We start from the raw sequence: 22,206 nt of genomic DNA on the forward strand, positions 1-22,206 counted from the left end.
CGTTGCCTCGCTCTCTGAGGAGGGCGTGACCACCCCTGACTCGTGCCCTCCCTCCTGCTGACAGCCTCCGGAACCCGATGCCTGGCTACCTTCCTCCCTGCTGCTCTCAGTCTTGAGCGTGGGTCCCGACTTCCAGCTGCTGCCGCCCTCAGTTATGAGCGTGGGTCCCGACTTCCAGCTGCTACTCTCTGAATCTCCTCTGTTCCCTTCCTCCTGGGGTGTCCCCCCGGATCCCCCCCTTGCTCTGCTCACTGGGGCTCCCTTTTGGGAGTCCTCTGACTCACTGCTTAGGCTTGGAGATCTCGGGTCGTCATCATCACTCATTTTCCCTTCGGATTCCTCCCCCTCGCTCTCTGCTTCCTCCCTTCTCTGCGTCTCTGCTCCTGAACCCCTGACAGCTACATTGTGCTTCCAATCTGATAGTTGCCCTGAAAGCAAGCTGGTCCATCACAAGCCTTGAAAACTTGATTTTGGAATCCTCCCATAAATCTAAAGTAGGGGTGGGGATGGCCAGGTCTTTTCCTCCCCCATCCCCCCAAGGGCTGCTGACCTGGTGTCATCATGATAAGTGACAACTTCAAATGGACCCACTTTCAGCACCAATTGCATTCTTAAGGCTTAGTGTCAGACACCTACAATATATGATTGGCAGGATGTACAGGGAGCCATATGTAATGAAAAAAGATCTGGGAAAAGATGTGGGTTTCCACCAGTACTGATAACGAGAATGTACAAAACCGGGTCAAACATATGTTGGAAATGTAAAGAAAAGGAAGGGACCTTTTACCATTTGTGGTGGGAATGCAGAGAAATTAAAAAATTCTGGAAAATGATGTATAAAGAATTGAAGAAAATGTTCAAAATGACATTTGTAAAAAAACCAGAAGCATTTTTGTTAGGGATTGTAGAACAAGACCTAACAAGGAAAATAAAGAACTTATTTATGTATGTTGCAACAGCGGCAAGAGTCTTGATAGCACAAGGATGGAAGAACGAGGAAACCCCGACAAAAGAACAATGGCAAGAGAAATTGATTAACTATGCAAAACTGGCAAAACTGACATACAAATTGTGAGATAAGGACAACTGTGACTTTAAAGAAGAATGGGAACTTTTTACATATTATTTAAAAAGACAACAAAATGAACTGGACCCCTTGGCAAGTTTTGAATAAACATACACAAATTTATTGAGGGTTAATATAGTAGATAGATAATAAAAGGATATATACAATTTTACAGTATGCAGAGAATAACATGAGTTGAGAAATCAGAGAGAAACAGTACTTACATAATAATTAGGCTGACAAAGGAGGGCCAGTTATCAGTATGGATCTGTCTTTGTTATGTTTAATATAGTATTGTGTAATAATTGTGTTTTAATATTAATGTTAATTGTTGTAACCCACCCTGGGACCTTATGGTGAAGGACAGGTAATGAAATGAATTAATAATAATAATAATAATAATAATAATAATAATAATAATAATAATAATAATCAACCTTTGCCAACCTGTCCAGCTAGGCTGGTGAAGGCTGGACTGATTAGAGGAAACTGAGACGTGACTTTCCAGCATCACAACCTCTGTGAGATACATTGGTGGCACCGCTATCATCTGGACTCAGGCAAGAGACACTTGAGCAGTTCCCTCAAAACATCAATGACCAGTGCACCCAAGAGGTTCAGTCAGTACCCTATTGTGCAAGCTTATTGTAGACCTATGAGCATCACCTTACACAGGAAACCATTGACCAATACACATACAGTGGTGCCCCGCAAGACGAATGCCTCGCAAGATGGAAAACCCGCTAGACGAAAGGGTTTTCCGTTTTGGAGGTGCTTCGCAAAACGAATTTCCTATGGGCTTGCTTCGCAAGACGAAAATGTATTGCGAGTTCCTGCGGGGTTTTTTTCCTCCCCCCCTTTCCCCAAGCCGCTAAGCCGCTTATCAGCTGATCCTAAGCCGCTAAGCCGCTTAACAGCTGATCCGCTAAGCCGCTTATCAGCTGAGCCGCTAAGCCGCTTAACAGCTGATCCCCTAAGCCGCTTATCAGCTGATCCGCTAAGCTGCTTATCAGCTGATCCGCTAAGCCGCTTAACAGCTGATCCGCTAAGCCACTTATCAGCTGATCTGCTAAGCCGCTAAGCCGCTTATCAGCTGATCCGCTAAGCCACTAATAGCGCTAATCCACTAATCCGCTAATTGGCTTGCTTCGCAAGACGAAAAAACCGCAAGACGAAGAGACTCGTGGAACGGATTCTTTTCGTCTTGCGAGGCACCACTGTACTGCCATATTTCCAGCTTCCACCCAGAACACACCACAAAATTCATTGTTCATGGCTGCATTTGTTTAGACTCATCAAAGAAAAAATCACAACTCAGGATTTTTAATCAGGCATCCCTCAGACTACCATACTCACCCTACAAAATGAAAACAAACAAATAGATCAACAAGATGAATTATTTACCACAGAGCAGACCTAGAAAACAAACGAACATCAGTTGTTACCACTTATCATTTGCAACTGAACACACTAGATCATATCAATGAACTTCAGACTACATTCTGTTCTGTGGTCCTTGAGGTATGACAATACTCTTTTGTTTTTAGTGCAACAGACTAACACAGCTATGCCTTTGTCAATTAATAAAAGTTGGACAATTAAAAAGAGGTGTCAAATAAGTGTCTGATACCAAAATAGTAACCAGGTCAGCAGATGACTGCTCCTCTTACCTTCCAAATACATGTCACGTACGCCCCTCAGCAGCAGCTGCAGCTAAAAATAGAGAATGACAAGCAAGGGAGAACCTCTGTTAGAGCAGATCCAGTATAACAGAAGGAATCAAAAAGCAGCAATGCACTCTCTACGGTTCCTGAGTGCCGGGGCTTTGGTATCCAATACAGAGCTGATAAAAGGAAATCTTGGCAGTGTTGCACACAACCTTTTCCCTCTTCTTTTTAAGGCAAGTTACTTAAAGGAACAAGGGGAAGTTCTTCACGATTTGGTGGCAAACTGGCCACTGAAGGAACTTAACATTGGAAAACTGTTGGGGAAGACAATAGACCACCAGGAAGACCTCAGTAGCAGAGCCTGCGCCCTGTGCTTGACCAGCTGCCTAACTGGCCTCAGAGACTATGTGCTGAATTGTTCATCTCCATATGCAAAGAGACTCAAAGTGGTGGACTTAACAGGCCTAAAGGATGTTGAAGTTCAGCTCTGCAACTGTAGGAAAACAATGGGACGCTGGGCCAGAACAGAGCTGCTGTCGAAGATCTGCTACGATCTGCTTGTTGAAATGCAAAGGGTGAAGTTCAATCCAGATGTGTTTGAGATTTCAGTCGACGTTCTTACTGATGTCTTTGTTACTGAACGAAGTTATGAGCTGCTTGTCCAGGCCTTGCTTATGAGGTGCCATTGCCCACTAAAAATTCGCTGTGCATCCTTCCGAGTGGACAACCTAGCCCTGCGGAAGCTCTTCTACATCATAAAGCTTACAGATCCCTCTTTGCTGCTCAAATTCGAAATAGTCCACAATGTTCGGTTGGAAATGGAACATTTGCACATGCTCTTTAATAACGTCCACTTTCCTCAGCTGACGTCGCTCACACTCCCAGCTAGGACGTTCGATGTACGAAGGTTCACCCCAGAGGATGAGGCCATTCTTGTAGGAATTGGAGAAAAGTTAAGCCAGATGACTCAACTGACTGAGCTGAGCCTAGCATTTTCCACACTCACGGGAAGGATACGCAAACTCCTCAGGTAATGTGCTCCAGATCTTGCTGGTGACGCAATTGAGACAATATTTATGACTAATATGTAACGTATTAAAAAGGGACAGCATATGAAGCTTTCTTTTATTGTCATGCTGATGCTTATCTGATTTAGCATCGTCTACTCTGTCTAGCAGTAAGTCCCAAAGGAAGGACTTTTTACAGATCTGCTTACCTGTATTCCATCTAACTGGAGATTCAGGAATTGAACCTGAGATCATCTGGAGTCCCAAATGACGTACTTTTTTGCTGCAAAATAAATATTTGCAAATGTGGGTGCCAGTGCCATTCTTGGAGGTTTTAGGCTCTAACATTTTTTTTAAATTTGTTTAAACGTTTTTTAACCAACCTTTCAGGGCACACTGCCCTCACATTTTCTGGAAGCAAATTGCTCTGAGCAGAGGCATGCCCTGGCCACATTTCCCCCCCCAAAAAAAAACCACACACACCAGATAACCACTTGAAGAATAATACTGGCAAAAAACCCCCACTTTGCTCTTTGTACAGCGGCTGCATTATACGCCTCATGGGAGTGGCAGGAATCACAACAGTACACACACTTTAGTGGGATGAAACAGGTTCATTGTCTTTCAAGACAGAGGGATGCCTACAGCAACAAGAAGCAGGGGTGGCAAGGGAAGTGGCACAAGGACTAGACCCCATTCCTCTCAACCCTTGCTGTTGGAAAGTTATTTCAATTGTTTGGGGAGCACCCAGTGCAGCCACACACCCCTGGGAATTGAACAATGTTATATCTTAATGTGGTGCGAGCCAAGCACCAGGGATCCCACTAGGCAACTGGGGGTGGGGAGAACTGGCACAAGGCTGGGGCCCTTCTAAGCTAGGGGCGTGGCTTGTGCATTGCCTGCCCCACCCCCTACTGCTGCTGAATGCCATTTTGCTCAAAGTAGTGATACAATTAGTAAAGGTAAAGGTAAAGGGACGCCTGACCATTAGGTCCAGTCGTGGATGACTCTGGGGTTGCGGCGCTCATCTCGCTTTACTGGCCAAGGGAGCTGGCGTACAGCTTCCGGGTCATGTGGCCAGCATGCCTAAGCCGCTTCTGGTGAACCAGAGCAGCGCACGGAAACAGCGTTTACCATCCCGCCAGAGCAGTGCCTATTTATCTACTTGCACTTTGACGTGCTTTTGAACTGCTAGGTTGGCAGGAGCTGGGACCGAGCAATGGGAGCTCACCCCATTGCGGGGATTCGAACCGCCGACCTTCTGATCGGCAAGTCCTAGGCTCTGTGGTTTAACCCACAGCGCCATCCGCGTCCCTAGTGATACAATTACTGACACCTAATAGAACTTTGGTTGAGAGTAAAATTCCTTTCCAGCCCTGACAACAAGTGACCCAAGAGTCCAGAGAAGCGCTATTATTGCAGGAGAAAAGGGAAGGAAATTGGTGACCACAGCTGATGGGCAATGGAGGCTTTTAAGTTTCCAGGTGGACAGCCCACCTGAGCCCTGCATCCTCCTGTGGGATCTTGTAAGAGACCACCAGAGAGGCGAAAACCGTCTCTTCTGAACACGCAGAGCTGCCATATCACCGAACAAATGGTGCTCTGCTTGCAGGGGAACATGGAGTAGTGGCTTGTACACAAAATGTTTTGTGTTTCACATATTGAACAGTTTCAAGGGAACTCGTGCATATGTCTCCTGCCACTAAAATGTACTGTGTGTCATTTACAAAATACTTTGGAGACACAAAACACATAGTCTTTACTTATTCTCAACATCAGGGTCCCCCGAAGGCATCTGGGCATCTGACCTGAGCCACAGTGAGGTACCTCCTCCCCTCAGCCAGGGGGTTTTACCTTTCAAAGTGGGTGCAGGTTGAGCTGAGAGATGCTTGGGCATTAATTTCCTAAATGATTCATAGAAGAAGGTCTCCTCCCACCCCCAGAAGCTTGGTTCTGGTTTAATGCCACCCACCCCCCGGTTTCTCTTGTTGTTTGAAGAAGATATTTCCATTTGATCCTATTGTTTTAATCTGTTGACTAAACAGTTAAGGGTGACTTAGGAATAACCTAGCCTAGCTACCAGTGTCAAAGGCCTGGAGATGTCTTTCAGCCCAGTAAGTCCATAATTTTGTATTCATGCTCAAGCGTGGCTATAATCCTTCCTCTTATTTTTCTGCGAACAAGTCCCACTGAAACCAACAATATCTCATCCACTTGCACCCATCGTTCATAAACCTATTAAGTACCCAATGAAACTGAATTATGTCATTGTTTACTTTGTTTTAATATTCAACTTTCCAGCCCTCTGAAAACCCCGCTGAAAGTGCTGGATGTTTCCAACTGCTCTTTAAACCACGTGGACATGGCCTATTTAGCCAACAGCCTTCATTCTGGCTCCCTGGAAGTCCTTGATATCAGCGGCCATGACGTGGCTGACCTTTACCCATCCACCTTCTTCAAACTTCTGAACCGTTCCTCCTACACCCTGAAGAGTCTCGTCCTTGAGGAATGCAACATTCAGGACACGCACATAAACATGCTGATTTTGGGGTTGGTCCCCTGTCGGAAACTAGAGGAGCTGAAATTTCTTGGAAATCCTCTATCTTCTCGAGCACTGAAATGCCTTTTCAACATTTTCATTGATTTTCCAAGACTCAGATACATTGAATTCCCAGTCCCAAGAGACTGTTATGCAAATGACATCAGTTACCCAATTGGTGAAGCTGATCTTTCGAAATTTGATCACCAAAAATATGAGAGAATAGCCGAGGAACTTAACATGATTTTACTGCAGGCGAAGAGAGAGGACATAAAGGCCTCTACACCCATCTTTGGGGGATATGATGCAGCAATACAGGAAACGGGCAATGAGCTTGGAGCCACTTTGCTGAAGTCTTTCAGGGATGCCCTAGAAAGCTTCAACAAGGCTCTTCAGGAGATGAACTGAAGTCTGAAGAAACCTGTGGAACCAAACAGTGCTACTCAAATCCAGTGCTAATCAAATAAAAGCATTCGTTTATTGGAATAATTTAGACAACACATTTAGGGTATATTCTGCTACCATGGTAGTCTCCTGAGCAAGCCCAGTGAAAGAAAGGAGAATGTGCAACATGGGCGTAGCCAGGATTTATGTGGAGGGAGGCTGGGGGGAGGCTTCATGTTGAGGGAGGACAGAACCTCCTTTTGTTAAGTGTTTTTATTGATTTACTTTTGGGGTGGGCAATTGCTATACCCATGATGTACAACCCACTAACCTTCCACACACCATCACCTGTTTCATCTGAAAGGAATGACTACAAGTCTCCATAAAAAGCAGCAAGTTGTTCTTTTCCTCAGTGGGTGTGCTTTGTACATGAAGGGTTGCAGCCCAGTATATGGAGCGACAACTTGAAACCTTATTAAATACAGAGTGTTCTTCATTGGTGAGGCAGGTGAACTTTATGCATGCTCATGCCATTTGTTTCTGATGCTTAAGAACGTGAGAGGAGCCTGCTAGATCACACCAATGGCCCCTTCTCGTTCAGCACCCTGTTCTCATAGTGGATGACCTCTGAGAAGCCTGCAAGCTGCACCTGAGCACCAGAACAGACCTCTCCTTTCCAGTGGTTTCCATCAACTGGCCTTCATAAGCATTGCTGTCTTTAGCTATTGTGGCAGAGCATAGCTCTCATGGCTTGTAGCCTTCAACAGATTGCCTTGTCCACCACAAATGCTTATAGTTCCTGTTCATGTCTTCTCCATGAGAGGAGGTTGTGGTTGGTGAGGAGGAGTTGGTGGTGCTAATAGCTAAACCCTTGAGGCTGCATCACCCTTTGGGTAGAATATTGCCTGCACATTTTCTTCCCAGTGAGCCCATTGGCCACAACCTCCATGTATTCATACCTCTAGAAAACAAGCACACCAGAGAGGGGACCTGGAGACTTAACTGTGAAATCCTCCTGTCACTGGCTCACTTTGTGGTGTTGGGTACGTTACTCTGGTATCCTTTCAGTCCTTTGATAATGGGTAGCCAACTAGCCAAGGTTAACAGCAGAAATGAAACAATTCTCTAAAAGCATTTTAGAGGCTGGCAAATGCATTATTCCATAAGCTATCAGGAATTATCAAGAATTATGCATCCGATGAAGTGAATTTTAGCTCCAAATAATCTGAGGTGTTTTTTTAAAAAAAATAGTACTTGAAAAAATGAAAATATTGTCATTTTTAATTTTGCTTTATCTTTGCCATTTCCCCCTTTAAAATGGCTGATGCTATGCATTTTTACAGGTGTGTGACTGGCAGAAATTCAACTGGTCAGATTTCCCTTAGCATGGTTGTGCAGTGATGGCTCCATCCCCCTACCCCTGGCTCAATCACTGCCATGTTCAGGTCAGGATTGCACTGCAAGCTGATAAACAGGGATAAAAGTAAAAATGCAAGCAAGCTAACGCAAATACATGTTTTGTAAAAGAGAAGAGGACAGACTGTTCTAATATAATAATATTTAAAGTGAAAGAAAAATCACATTAACCTGAATGATATGGATAATACAAGAAGAAAACACAGAACACTCTGTCTAAACTTAGAAGCATCCGTCTGTCAGCTTTACTCATAGAAAGGTCAGTCTGGTCACACTTGTGGCATTTGACCTATTTTCCAGCCCGTATCCCTTAGGTAACACGGAGAACCTTCCAGAATATTTTAATTATTTGTTTTTAAAAAAGGATTCAAAAGTTTAGTTCATCGGCAATAATAAGAGTTTTAAAAGGTTGCTTAACTTGCCAGATGACAGAGTTGTGCAGATACAGAAGGAGCAGAATAAATTCAAGCTTCTACCCACCCATGATCGCACCCAGCACAAGGCTGCTGCCGCCAGCACAATTTGGGTGCTGTCAATCGAAATGCAGCCCATTGGCCAGGTAGGAGTCAAGAAACCGGCTCTCGTAGTCCCAGGCAACATACAGGTGAGATTTCTCTTCTGGACCCAAAGCTGGGTCCGCCATTAGGTAGACTGAGGTGGCTGCCAGGCGGCAGAAACCCCTAAGGCAGCAGCCCCCGGGTGCCCTGTGGCCCCACAGCCAGCACTGAAGCAGTGCCCGTATCAGCTGCAATTGGGTTAAAAATCCCACAAGATCTTGCAGAGCATACAAGATCTCACCCAAAATTGGGGCCACTTCTACGCCAGCAGTGGAGGCAGCAGGGCAGGCAGAGCAGCAGGTATAGCGGTGGTGGCAGAGACGGCAGGCCAAAGCAGCACTTTGCCTCATTTTGCCTCAAGTGGTGAAATGGGATGAGCTGCCCCTGAATGGGCCACTGTAAATAACGGGTCACAAGTTGCCCAGGCCTACAGTAGGCGCCGCAACAGACTATATCTTGACTATATGGAAGGCAGGCAGGCAGGCAGGAAGGAAGGAAGGAAGAAAGGAGTGGTGGATTTATAGGTATGTGCAGAATTAGACCCCCACTGAGGGCCTCCTGAGTTATTGGCATACATTGTTAACTGAGAGGATACTTTTGAAACATGGCGTCAAACAATGAATTGCCACTGCTGAATTTCTAGCATTTCAGTTTATTGTGTTCATAGAATCATAGAATCATAGAGTTGGAAGAGACCACAAGGGCCATCGAGTCCAACCCCCTGCCAAGCAGGAAACACCATCAGAGCACTCCTGACATATGGTTGTCAAGCCTCTGCTTAAAGACCTCCAAAGTAGGAGACTCCACCACACTCCTTGGCAGCAAATTCCACTGTCAAACAGCTCTCACTGTCAGGAAGTTCTTCCTAATGTTTAGGTGGAATCTTCTTTCTTGTAGTTTGGATCCATTGCTCCGTGTCCGCTTCTCCGGAGCAGCAGAAAACAACCTTTCTCCCTCCTCCATGTGACATCCTTTTATATATTTGAACATGGCTATCATATCACCCCTTAACCTCCTCTTCTCCAGGCTAAACATGCCCAGCTCCCTCAGCCGTTCCTCATAAGGCATCGTTTCCAGGCCTTTGACCATTTTGGTTGCCCTCCTCTGGACACGTTCCAGTTTGTCAGTGTCCTTCTTGAATTGTGGTGCCCAGAACTGGACACAGTACTCCAGGTGTGGTCTGACCAGAGCAGAATACAGTGGCACTATTACTTCCCTTGATCTAGATGCTATACTCCTATTGATGCAGCCCAGAATTGCATTGGCTTTTTTAGCTGCCGCGTCACACTGTTGGCTCATGTCAAGTTTGTGGTCAACCAAGACTCCTAGATCCTTTTCACATGTACTGCTCTCAAGCCAGGTGTCACCCATCTTGTATTTGTGCCTCTCATTTTTTTTGCCCAAGTGCAATACTTTACATTTCTCCCTGTTAAAATTCATCTTGTTTATTTTTGCCCAGTTCTCTAATCTGTCAAGGTCGTTTTGAAGTGTGATCCTGTCCTCTGGGGTGTTAGCCACCCCTCCCAGTTTGGTGTCATCTGCAAATTTGATCAGGATGCCCTTGAGTCCATCATCCAAGTCATTGATAAAGATGTTGAATAAGACCGGGCCCAAGACAGAACCCTGTGGCACCCCACTAGTCACTCTTCTCCAGGATGAAGAGGAACCATTGATGAGCACCCTTTGGGTTCGGTCAGTCAGCCAGTTACAAATCCACTGAGTGGTAGCATAGTCAAGACCGCATTTTACCAGCTTCTTTACAAGAATATCATGGGGCACCTTGTCAAATGCCTTGCTGAAATCAAGGTAGGCTACATCCACTGCGTTCCCTTCATCTACCAGGCTTGTAATTCTGTCAAAAAACGAGATCAGGTTAGTCTGACATGACTTATTTTTCAGAAATCCATGCTGACTATTGGTGATCACAGCATTCCTTTCTAGGTGCTCACAGACTGTTTGCTTAATGATCTGCTCCAGAATCTTCCCTGCTATTGATGATTCTGGAGCAGATCATTAAGCAAACAGTCTGTGAGCACCTAGAAAGGAATGCTGTGTTGTTTACACTCTTCTCCTCCTTGACTGAAGGCAGCAGCAGTTGCTCCATTTGGTTGCTCCACCTGTGAAGGTCTTCATAGGAAAAAAATATGTGTTATTTATTTACTTTATTGATTTCATAAAATTTTTATAGCACTTGATTGTAAAATAAACCCCCCAATCCCTCAGAATGGTTTACAAAAATGTGTTAATACCGCATTTTTTGCCCTATGATGCACTTTTTCCCCTCCAAAAATGAAGGGGAAATGTGTGTGCGTCTTATGGGGTGAATGCAGGCTTCAGGAAGCTATCCACTAGCCGTGGGAGACCCAGCTCTCCCAGGGCTAGCGGAGAGCTTGCCTGCACCCCGAAGCTTGGGGCATGCTGAGCTCTGCACACCCCAAGCTTCGGGATTAGCACAGCACACCTGGGGGGGGGATAAAAAAATTTCCCTTTATTTCCCCCCAAAAAAACTAGGTGCGTCCTATGGGCCGGTGCGTCCTATGGGGCAAAAAATACGGTAAATATCCACAACAAGTGGAGCACTGCTTGCTTTTTAACTAGTTAAATGTTGAATTTATCGCAGCATGAGCAGCTGAACAAAATTGCTATAAATCTTAAATGACATTTGCCCCCCTCCATCTGAAATACTACACCTGGTCTTGTATTATTGGAGTACTGCCAGCCCTAAGATCAGCTGATGAAAGACCAGAGGCACAACTCATTTACAAGTAAGCTCATGAAGCTTTGCTTCTTTGCATGGTTTAGGGTTGGCATTGGAGGAGAGCAGGGCTCTTATGCCTTTAACAGCTAGGTAAAGGTAAAGGGACCCCTGACCAGTAGGCCAGTCAAGGATGACTCAGGGGTTGTGGCGCTCATCTCACTTTACTGGCTGAGGGAGCCGGCGTACAGCTTCCCGGTCATGTGGCCAGCATGACTAAGCCACTTCTGGCAAACCAGAACAGCACATGGAAACACCGTTTACCTTCCCGCCGGAGCGGTACCTATTTATCTACTTGCACTTTGACGTGCTTTCGAACTGCTAGGTTGGCAGGAGCAGGGACCGAGCAACGGGAGCTCACCCCGTCGTGGGGATTTGAACCACCGACCTTCTGATCAGCAAGCCCTAGGCTCTGTGGTTTAGACCACAGCGCCACCCGTGTCCCCAACAGCTAGGTAGCAGACAGATATTAAACAGGGTAAGCCTTTTCTAGTATGGAACCACAATTATGGAGAAAGATTAACATGTGGATATTCTGTCTGTCAGACATCTTAGTACTGTTGAATGACCCTGATTTATTTTTGGTTACTCCAACCACACCTGCAAAAGATGGTATAAAATTGCATATGACAAAAATGTCTCCATTTCTGAGTGCAGCAGGGGACCCAAACCACATACAGTATACTAGACCAAAAATTCAGCTGATGCCCCTGGCCAGTAGCCTGGGGTGATGGGAGTTTTAGTTCAGCATCATCTGGAGGACCACAGGTTCCTTATCTAGCAGGGGGTTGGACTAGATGATCCTCAGAATCCCTTCCAATTCTGCAATTCTAGGATTCTATGGACCTCTGCAATGCAGGAATCACAACTGACAGATAGCCTCCAACTTCTGCTTTAAAACCGTCCACAGAAAGACAGTCTACCACCTCCCAAGGGAGTCCATTCCATTTTGAGAAGTGTGTGTTTCTATTGTTTATAAAGTTTAATAGACTGTTTTTGTGCTGTATGTTTTATGGGCAATAGTTTCTATAATGGTATATAGCCTGAATTATAGGAAGCAATTACTGATTCTGCTTAGTAAATAAAGCACTATTGCCACCAGAGCTATATGTGAAATCAATTATTATGCATAAACAGTGGCGTAGCGTGGGGGTGCCAGGGGTGCCGGCCGCACCGGGCGCAACATTTGGGGGGGGGCGCATTTGGCCGGCCCTCCTCGAGGAAGCAGGAACCCCACTGTCCTCGGACCTCCTCCGAAACCTGGCGGTGGGGCGGAGAGACCTTCTCCCCGCGCCAGCCTTCGGATGGCTGTCCTGAAGACTTGTGGTGGGAGCAGTGGCGTAGCGTGGGGGTGCAGGGGGGCCTGCTGCACCTGGCGCAACATCTGGGGGGGCGTGGAAGAGACTCGAGTGCTAAAATCCACGGGTTAGGGGGCGCAAATTACTTGCCTTGCCCTGGGTTAGGGGGCGCAAATTACTTGCCTTGCCCCGGGTTAGGGGGCGCAAATTACTTGCCTTGCCCCGGGTGCTGAGAACCCACACTACGCCACTGTGCATAAAGCATTGCTCCAGAACTTAATTCAGCTAACCATGGCTGTCCTGTTTTCATGCCTGCCAAGTAGTCTGGATTGGATTTTGAAAACTCCAGACTGCACAGCAAAAATATAGGCGTCAGTCAAGTAGTCCTGAACCACATGTCATCTCCCTTTTCAGTAAGTTACTGAAAGACTTTAGCATCCAGCAGAGATTCTAAATGCTTCAGAGGATTCTGCTTGCCAGTTTATCCATCATATCATCCCCCAAGTGATTCATGAACATAAAAATAGGAGCACCAAAATACTTAAGCAGTGGTAATCCGAACTGAACTCACATAACAAAACAGAGATCAAAAAATTAAGCAAGTTGAGCCTTTAATCAAGAAAGCATTTGGATTATCCATTGTGATAAAATACATTTTTTGCAATGCGGACTCCTTTGCTAAGCAGCCCTGATACGCTACAAGTCAACATTCTTAACTGTGATGTAGAAGAGAGAAATGTTGCCAAGAAGGAAAGTTTCTCTATGCTTTGGGAGGATCTGACTATGGAAGTAAGGCGGCAAGAGAGGTATAAGCCCATCATTATTGTACTTTTTAAGCATTATCTTACTTTATGGATATAACATTTTTATATATATAATGGGTTTGATGTGGTTTTTTCCTAGGGTTTATCAGCATATTTCAACTTTTTGTACTAAAATCAAACTGAGTAGCAACTGGGCAGGGTGAGGAAGGGAAAGGGTGTGGTGCAGGATTTTAACACATGGCATTAAACATTCAGTGATAATTTAACATTATGATTTTATAGTTAAGAATTTAGAGATGGTTTAATCTTTCTAGTGATGATAAACTTGGCAGAATTTGTGTTGCTTCTCTTAGCAATTGATTCAGTTTTTCCAAAGATCTGAGGGAAGAAACTAATGAGTCATTCAGAAATGAAGCTGTTTGTGAAGCATCGTTGACTTTTTCCTGGGGAGAAGCAGGAGAAGTGACTTTCCCCCAGAAAATAGTCCTAAATGATTTTTTTAAATGAAAACAAATTAATGCATTTGACTACAGCTCCTGCTTAATTAGCCAGTGTTAAGAGCCAGGTAACTCTAAACTAGCAGCCAAGGAAATAGGTGGTCACACTTTCACTGACTTTCAATTTTTAGTAACTTTTGCAAAGTTGGAATCAAAATTAGCAAGTAGAGGTCTTCTGTGTCAGATCAGATAGGTGAGACAGGAAATAGCTATTTGTGCAATGTACTACAATAACAAAAAATATGCAGTTAATAGACAATGACTTGGGTCATGCTTCAGAGAAGACCTTCTTAAATGAAAGCATCCTTAGTAGCCATGTAAACATCAAGATGCTCGGCACCTGCCAAATTTTGCAATTGATTCCAGAGTATTGGAGCTGCAACATCAAATGTCCAGTTTTTGGTACAAGCTAAGAGCAGCCCTGAAGCATGTGGTACTCTCAGCAGTGCCCTATCAAAGAAGTGCAGTTGCTGACCAGGGATATAGCTAACCTGGTCCCATGTTCTTAGGGTTTAAAATGCTGAAACTAAAAGCAAAACCTTGAATTGTTCTTGTAGTATATTGGCAGCTCTCTCAGCAGAGGCATTATGCACGGTTAATGTGTCAACAACATAGCCACTGCATTCTTCACCAGCTGCAGCTTCTGCAGCTTCCAGACTAAGCCCAAGGGAAGCCCCAGAGAGAGCACATTGCAATAATCCAGTCCTGTGGTCTCCAGTGCCAGGAAAACAGGGGCCACCTAATCTTAGCTGGAGCAGCTGGAACTGTTTTACCTGCTGGTGATGCTCAAGGTAATGCCACATGTGCCTCGTGACAAAATAAAAATGGATCCAGGACTCGAGCACCCCAGACTGAGTACCAGTTCCGTCAGAGGGAATGCACCTCCATCCAGAACAGGGAACTCACCCAGAGGGCCTTCATCTTGATAGGGTTTAAATCAGGCGTCAGCAACCTTTTTCCACCATCCCTCAGACCATGTGAGGGACCGGACTATATTTTTTATGGCGGGGGGGGGGAGATGAACAAATTCCTATGCCCCACAAATAACCGAGAGATGCATTTTAAATAAAAGGACACATTCTACTCATGTAAAAACATGCTGATTACCAGACCGTCCGCAGGCCGGATTGAGAAGGCTATTGGGCCGCATCCTGCCCACGGGCCTTTGGTTGCCTACCCCTTGTTTAAATGCAGTCTATTGGACCTCATCCAGCCACTGTTGCACCCAGACACTGTTCTAGAGCCAGCACCAGCCTAATTAATGACACTTTGCTCCAAAGTCCCTTGTGACAGCTCCCAAGAGCTTCCCATAGGTGTTAAATAGCACTGGGGACAAAACAGTGCCCTGTGGCAGGCACCCTGTAACACAGATGCCAGGGGGCTGAAGAACTGACCTTGCATGTAGGATTGGAACTGCCATAAAATGGTGCCTCCACCAAGCTGGTCCAGGGGGATGCCATGATCAATTGTATCCAAAGGCATGGAGAGACTGCGCCAGGTTGACTCCCCTTGTCCCTCTCCTGATAAAGGTCATCCATCAGGGAAACCAAGGCTGATTCAGTCCCACAACCAAGTCTGAACCCAGACTGAAATGGGTTTCATAGAAGAATGCTTGCAACTGCTCTATATCATGGCCTTCTCTATTATCTTTCCACTGCTCTGAGCAATGGCCACCCCCACATCATGTAACAACAAGGTTTTTTTAAAAATTGACTGCTTCTATGGGTTCCTGCTGTGAAGCCATGATGCCAAGGGCCTTCAAAAAATTTCAATTAAAAGATGTCATTATTATTATGTAATTTTTTTAAAGCACTGAGTGCTCCGGGGGTCCCCTGCTGTGACACTATGGTTTTTTGGTCCTCGCGCACAAACCCCAGAGTCTGTCAAGACTGGCCCGTTCGGGCAGGGGTACCTTTACCTTTACCTTTAATCATGCCAAGTTTCTTTATTTAGATGACAGCAAAAACAACAGCAGCAGCATATATTTATTTGTTGATCCAAGACTCCCCCCCCACACAATTTTGTCCATTTTTAATAACAACAACAACAACAACAACAACAACAACAACAACAACAATGTTAAAACATTATTTAACTGACTGCTCCCATAGGTACCCCATTTGTGATACTTTGATACCAAAAGATTTGTGCCTATCCCATATCTGTCAATTTTTTACACAAAAATTGACAACCCTCACGGGCCCCCTATTCTGATCCTGTGATGCTGAACAGTTTTTGTGACCTCTCATCACACCCACTCATTATATGTGTGGGGTCTCTCTCTCTCTCTGTATAATCTGTCTACATATACATGCATACAATTATTGATTACAGTCACTTTGACATGTGGACCTTGGGAGGGTTGACCATTGGTCAATGCAGCCCTTAGCCTCAAAATGTTAGCCCCCACCCCCGTTCTGTACCATTGACATTTTCCTCACAAGCTGTAACTGCTGTGCCATTTTTGTTCTTTAACTGGAAGACTGCAACCCACCATTAGGTCACAAGTTTGCCAAAGGTGAGTTGTACTAGTAACATCATTGCCATCTTTCAGAGAAAATGTAACAGGAAAGAAAACAAGAAAAAGGAAAGGATAGCCTATGAGAGTAAAGGTAAAAACAATTGCAGATAGGTAGCCTTGTTGGTCTGCCATAGTCAAAATAAAAAAATTCCTTCCAGTAGCACCTTAAAGACCAACTAAGTTAGTTCTTGGTATGAGCTTCCGTGTGCATGCACACTAGAAGTGTGCATGCACACAAAAGCTCATACCAAGAACTAACTTAGTTGGTCTTTAAGGTGCTACTGGAAGGAATTTTTTTTATTTTGGTAAAAACAATGTATAAGATAATTTTAAAGGGCTCCATGTGTTTCTGATCCAGGGAATGTTGACAGCCACTAACCTGCACTGTGAAAACGTATTCTTGTTTAGTCTGGAATTACATTCTCCACAGGACAACGTTGCTGGAATGGAATAGCTTCCGCCATGAGACGTATGAAAAACAACACCAGGACACCATTCTTGTGCAGAGATCTCCTAGCTTGAAGATGCAGATGGGCAGACTGGGAGAAAAGATGAAAGTGTACCGCCTTCCATACAAGAATGTGCTTCCTGTACCTTTGTTTAAACCAAGCAAATTACCAAGCAAACATAATTATGCATCTGAAGGATGTCAAACCAGAAATGTCCCTGCTTCTGAAAAAGAGGCAACCAGGCAAATGGCAAAAGGTCCTCAGTTCACCAAACCCGGTTTCCAGATTTCCAGCCTTCTACCCCAACAAAATATCTGGTGCCCATCAATGCATTAATTGCTTTTGTAGCATCCTAGCTGGGGTTTTCAAATTCCTTTCTAGCTTGTGGCTTTAAAAACATTACATAGTGCTAGAACCCAGTTACCTTTAAGAGTTCTTTCCACATGGCACCTGATCTAGCCCTGACTTAGTCATGGGTGACCTCATGAGAATGTGGATCAAAACTGAATCCAAACAATTCAATGGGGACTGTATGAACGTCATGACACAGATTTATTAGAAGTAGTGTTATGCATAGATCCTGAAAAAAAATGGGGATCCAAATGTTAGGGCTAGGAGGAAGTTTGCATCTAGCGACTAAAGTGGTTCACATGGCAATCCAGCTCCATGCTTTGCCAACTTTCTAAACTGGCTGATGCATTTGAGGAAAATGTTTGGCTGGTGCTCTGCACCTGCTGGTTCCTTCAACACTCTTCACATCTCTGGGTGCTTTTGGAAAGTAGTGTGCACTGTGTGCATTATCCCTGAAGGGTTTTCTACCAAAGAAAATTACAGAACTGATCATTATCCAAGCTGAAAGAGCACTGAAATATGAACAGAAAGCATAGTGGGATGATGACATTATCAACGCAGCATGGGATGATGGCCTGGAAATAGAAAGATTCTGTGATATACAAAAAAATAGGCTGTGGAGCCTAGGGTATTTACAAGAAAATGAGATGCAAAGGTTAAAGCAGTCCTAAGGAGATGCCCCAGTATAGAGGCCAAACATAGACTTAAGGCTGCAGCAGATGAAAGCGGACTGTTACAAGAGATCCATTACAGTGGCCAACAGTATTAATAACAGCATATTTGCAACTTCTCTAGTTTACACTAGGGATTGTCTGGTATCTGGGCTGTCAAATAAACCAAGCAAAAAATATGATGATTCCTCAGTCATTAGATATATTTAGCATTTTTAGATGATTGTTATTTTATTTTGTTCCCTTCTATTGCATTATATGCTTTACAACCACCAGGGTTAGAGTACAACAAAAAATTGTGAGTTTTTGCAACAATGGGTGGTAGGTCTGAAGCGTAATGTGAGCCAGCATGCTGATGCAAGCATCAATCCTCTACACATTTCCATGATTAAGTCACATGCAACTCAATAGCACCTTTAAATATATTTATTTAACAGAAGTTATATACCACTTGCTCATCAAAGTGCTGAAGTGTTTTAGCTAAAAATATAATTTGCTTCCAAATAAATCCCATTTTATTTTATTTTGTTTTATTTTGTTCCAAATAAATCCCATTTTATTTTATGTTGTTTCTGAATAATGCATGGTTGTGAATAACTTTAACCATGATAAATGGCTATTTGAAAGCATTTTTTTATTTGAAGGTAGATGTTAAAAATGAGGGAGGGAAGGGAGTGCCTCAGCTACTATCTCATGAGGTAAAAGCTGAAAGACCAGGGATCAAACAAGCTCTCATCTATATGAGAGCAACTGGTGAATTGTGTATATCTGAACTGGGAATTGCTGTTTTTACTGATGGAGCTGGATGAATGAGGAAGTTTTGAGACTGAAACTGTGTTATATTTGAATGAACTGGCAAATACTGAAGATACAGTCTGCAGCGAAGATAAGAATGGAGTTAAGTGATTTTGAATGGAGTTATACCTGTACGATGATGTCTCTAAGCTTGGCTTTATGGCTCACAGACTTTGGAACATTCAAAACATATACAGGAACTTTTAATAATATTTATTTCCATGAAATGCTTGATTTCATTATGCTTTTGACGACCATATGCTTACAAATAATAAACATCACCTGAGAACTCCCCGTTGTAGGATTAGATTTGTGCTTTAAATCACCATAAAAATGGCTTTCTGATTACCACATGCCAACCAGTATCTGATTCATTGGTAAAAGAACCACATTTTTCTTCTGGTAGGGTAACTGGTACAAGCTTATCCTGGCATGGAAAAGCACCAATGTACTAATTAATCAGTTGGATTTCTGAAAGTCGTATATATGTCAAATGCATGGCAGTACACATATACACGCTTGAAGATTAAGCATCCAGAAGGCTCTGGACAGGACAAAAAAAAAGGAAAAAAGAATTGCTATCTTTTTTAGGACTGGCTCTATGGTTATGAGAGCCCAGATTAAGCTCCAAGGTCTTCTCTCTGTTAACCCCTTTCTGCCGCCGGCAAAGCGGCGCAGCTCCCCCCCCCCCCCCGAAGCAGCCTGGGAGCATGGGGCACCCATTCACCCACCCTCCAAACCCTTTTCCTGCCCCACAGGCCTGGCTGCTGCCACTGCCGCTGCTGCCACTCTTAATGTGGTGGGAAACAGGAGCAGGGAAGAGAAAGAGGCATCTTAGCACCTCCCTCTCGTGCCGCATCCAAGAAGCCCACAGGGAAACTATTGAAACCCCCCTTGGGAGAAACTACATTTCCCAGGATCAACTTAGGGATGCATTTATTCAGGTATTGTCTTTTTTTCTTCCTACCCCTCCCTTGAATTTTAAAGGTGCAGCTTATATTCGGGCCAATACAGTAATCAAAAACTGTATAATTTGCCTTGGGAAACTATGGACAAATGATATAATAAAATATTCTGCAAGGCTTGTTTTAAGAACACAAGCCCTGCTGAATCAGGCCAAAGGCATCTTGTTCTCGCAGTGGCCAACTAGTTTCCCTTGTTATGTAGCTGTTTTTCTACAGTATCAACAATTTACATGGATTTTCACAGGGTAGCACAAGCTTTTGCCGTAAAGAGCTTATATATCTCCTACCTGTGAGGAAAAGCAAGAAAACGGAGAGGGGCAAGAAACACGAAAAAGGGAAGAATGTGAGCAACCATAGTCCCTTGTGGTTAAGGAAGCTTAAAGACTGAGAATTCAGCAGTGGGAACCCATCGTGCAGCAGATGGGCAGCCCTGCAGAAAAGTCCCCTCCCCTCCTTCAGATTCAGCTTGTGAGGTTAAGAAGAGAACTAAGATGCTGAGTGAATTTGACCCTTGACAGAGTTGTCTAGGCTTTCAGAGCTGGGCAGCCAAGGGTCCTTGCTTTTGCCTAGAGAAAGCAACAAACTCGTCTTGCAAACATGGGACAGTTGCCAACCAAGCAAGAGTGGGATTTTGAAGAGGATTTCTGGATAAAGAGATGTGGTAGGGCACATGCATTCAGTTCAAGCTGAATGAGCTTCATTCAGAAGAGAAGACCTACAACCAGAGGAGGTGGAAAGGTGGTGGCAGAGCTGCAATTTGTGGAAGGGGAAAGAGATTTCAGAGGGAAGGGGGAGATTCTAAATAATGTTCAAAGGGTATACTGGCCATAAAAAATGTTATACCACCAAACCAGAAATAAAGATATTCACGAGAAATAATTACACCTGGCATGAAATGCAAGTTCTGCCTCTTTCTGGCCCCTCGCCCCTATCTTACAAAGATCTACAAACCCTTCCAGCTGCTCTACCACACTTCAAGGCAGTATCTTGTAATACAGGGATGTCCAACTCCCAAGAGATTGCGATCTATTCCCGGAATAAAAAACTAGCAGTGATCTACCCATGGGGGGGGGGGATCCAAAGTTATGGCACGCCATAAATCCTCACAATAGACGCACTGCTGCTCGCCTCCGACACAGCGCTTAGGCGGGCCTTTGTCACCGGCGACACTACCGCTCCCTGATCACCTTCACTAGGGCCATTGCGGGGAGGACGGGTGCTAAGGAACAGTCTAACAATGCCTGATCGCATGGGTAGATCAGCACGGCCGGGGATCCGCAAAGCCTCCTGCCGGAACCAACTCCGGGAAAATGAGCTCGCAATCACCCAGGAATCGACTTGTTGATCGTGGTCAACCGGGAAGAAAACTATATGAAGACTTTACTGGTTCACTGGGTTCATTTCCTGCATTAGACACAACTGGGTCTTTTGCTAAAGACACTGCCTAATAGCATGTGTGTGTAAACAGAGATAAATGCATCAATATAGTATTACAGCTAAGTATCAGATAATAAATAAGCTTCAAGCAGAAAGCCAGTTAAAAATAGCAATGTTTTCCTCAAGAATGGCATTTGAAACAATGGAAGTACCAACAGCCTTCTTCAAATCTAATCTAGACACTCTTTTCTAGTGCTGCTGTCATTGCTCCTGGGCTCTACTGAAACTCAGAGAAAGAGGCAGGATATTAATACTAAAATAAGTATTAGCCTTTACTGGTATCTGCAATATACTGTACTAGTTTTTTAGAAATTCATGTTATCTGCTGAAAGTGAAACCGATACCATCAAATGACACAACTACCAGTACAGTGGAACTTCGTGTTACGTACCATCCTCCTTGCGAACATTGCGGGTTACGAGCTCCGCTAACCTGGAAGTAGACGCCCCTTGTTGCAAACTTTCCCCCGGGATGTGAGCGAAAGTCACGCACCAGCAGTGCGGCAGCAGAAGGCGCTATTCGCTAAAGTGTGCCTCATGTTATGAGCGGTTTGGGGTTACAAACGGACCTCTGGAATGGATTAAGTTCGTAACCGGAGGTACCACTGTAGTAGTAGAAGGTATGGCAAATATCTACCAAAATGAAATGACAAATGAGTGGTTATTTTGCCTTTAATGTAAAACACCTTAAATTTGCCTTGCAAGTAAGTCCACAAATGCTACTATCTTGCCTATGCTAGTTGTGACGTGCCAATAGGTATTTCCAGTTTATAAAAGCTCTTCTGCTTGGTCATTAGGAGAAGATTCTGATTTTTGATAGGTGAGCAGAGAAGTACATATTTACAAAGCAACCTTAAAAGACATGAAGCAAGTAGTCTCAATAATGTTCACTTCAAAGTTAAACAGAGCACAGACACACACTGCTTTATTCTAAAAATAGAGACTCCAGAGTTTTAGGCTGAGAGAAAGGCACCGCCCAGCCTGGAAATTCCTCCCTTTTCATCGCAGATGGGTGGGGGCTGACTGTGGTCATTCACTGGTAATCAAAAGGCACTCTGCACTTGCTCT

The 22,206-nt window shown here is 44.3% G+C and overlaps 1 protein-coding gene and 1 long non-coding RNA gene across 4 annotated transcripts; both read left to right on the top strand.

Annotated features, from left to right (window-relative positions):
- Positions 1 to 2,700: 2,700 nt before the first annotated feature.
- On the top strand, positions 2,701 to 17,748 carry LRRC14B (leucine rich repeat containing 14B). 3 transcript variants are annotated; one of them, XM_082194274.1, is made up of 2 exons: positions 2,701 to 3,763; positions 16,902 to 17,748. In XM_082194274.1, exons 1-2 carry the CDS (start codon positions 2,793 to 2,795, stop codon positions 17,254 to 17,256), a joined length of 1,326 nt encoding a protein of 441 aa, XP_082050400.1. In that variant the 5' UTR covers positions 2,701 to 2,792; the 3' UTR covers positions 17,257 to 17,748. The 3 variants fall into 3 exon arrangements, 2 of the variants coding, with proteins under 2 accessions (XP_082050400.1, XP_082050399.1); XM_082194273.1 differs by lacking the exon at positions 16,902 to 17,748 and adding an exon at positions 6,042 to 6,777 and having other exon boundaries at positions 2,725 to 3,763; XR_014212734.1 differs by lacking the exon at positions 2,701 to 3,763 and adding an exon at positions 12,949 to 13,495 and having other exon boundaries at positions 16,902 to 17,037.
- LOC309515949 lies at positions 11,198 to 12,494 on the top strand. Its single transcript, XR_014212735.1, has 2 exons — positions 11,198 to 11,484; positions 11,847 to 12,494. It is a non-coding gene; the product is annotated as an uncharacterized lncRNA (long non-coding RNA).
- Positions 17,749 to 22,206: the final 4,458 nt, after the last annotated feature.

This window comes from Podarcis vaucheri (assembly GCF_965113315.1).
Source record: "Podarcis vaucheri genome assembly, chromosome: 13".
Taxonomy (NCBI): domain Eukaryota; kingdom Metazoa; phylum Chordata; class Lepidosauria; order Squamata; family Lacertidae; genus Podarcis; species Podarcis vaucheri.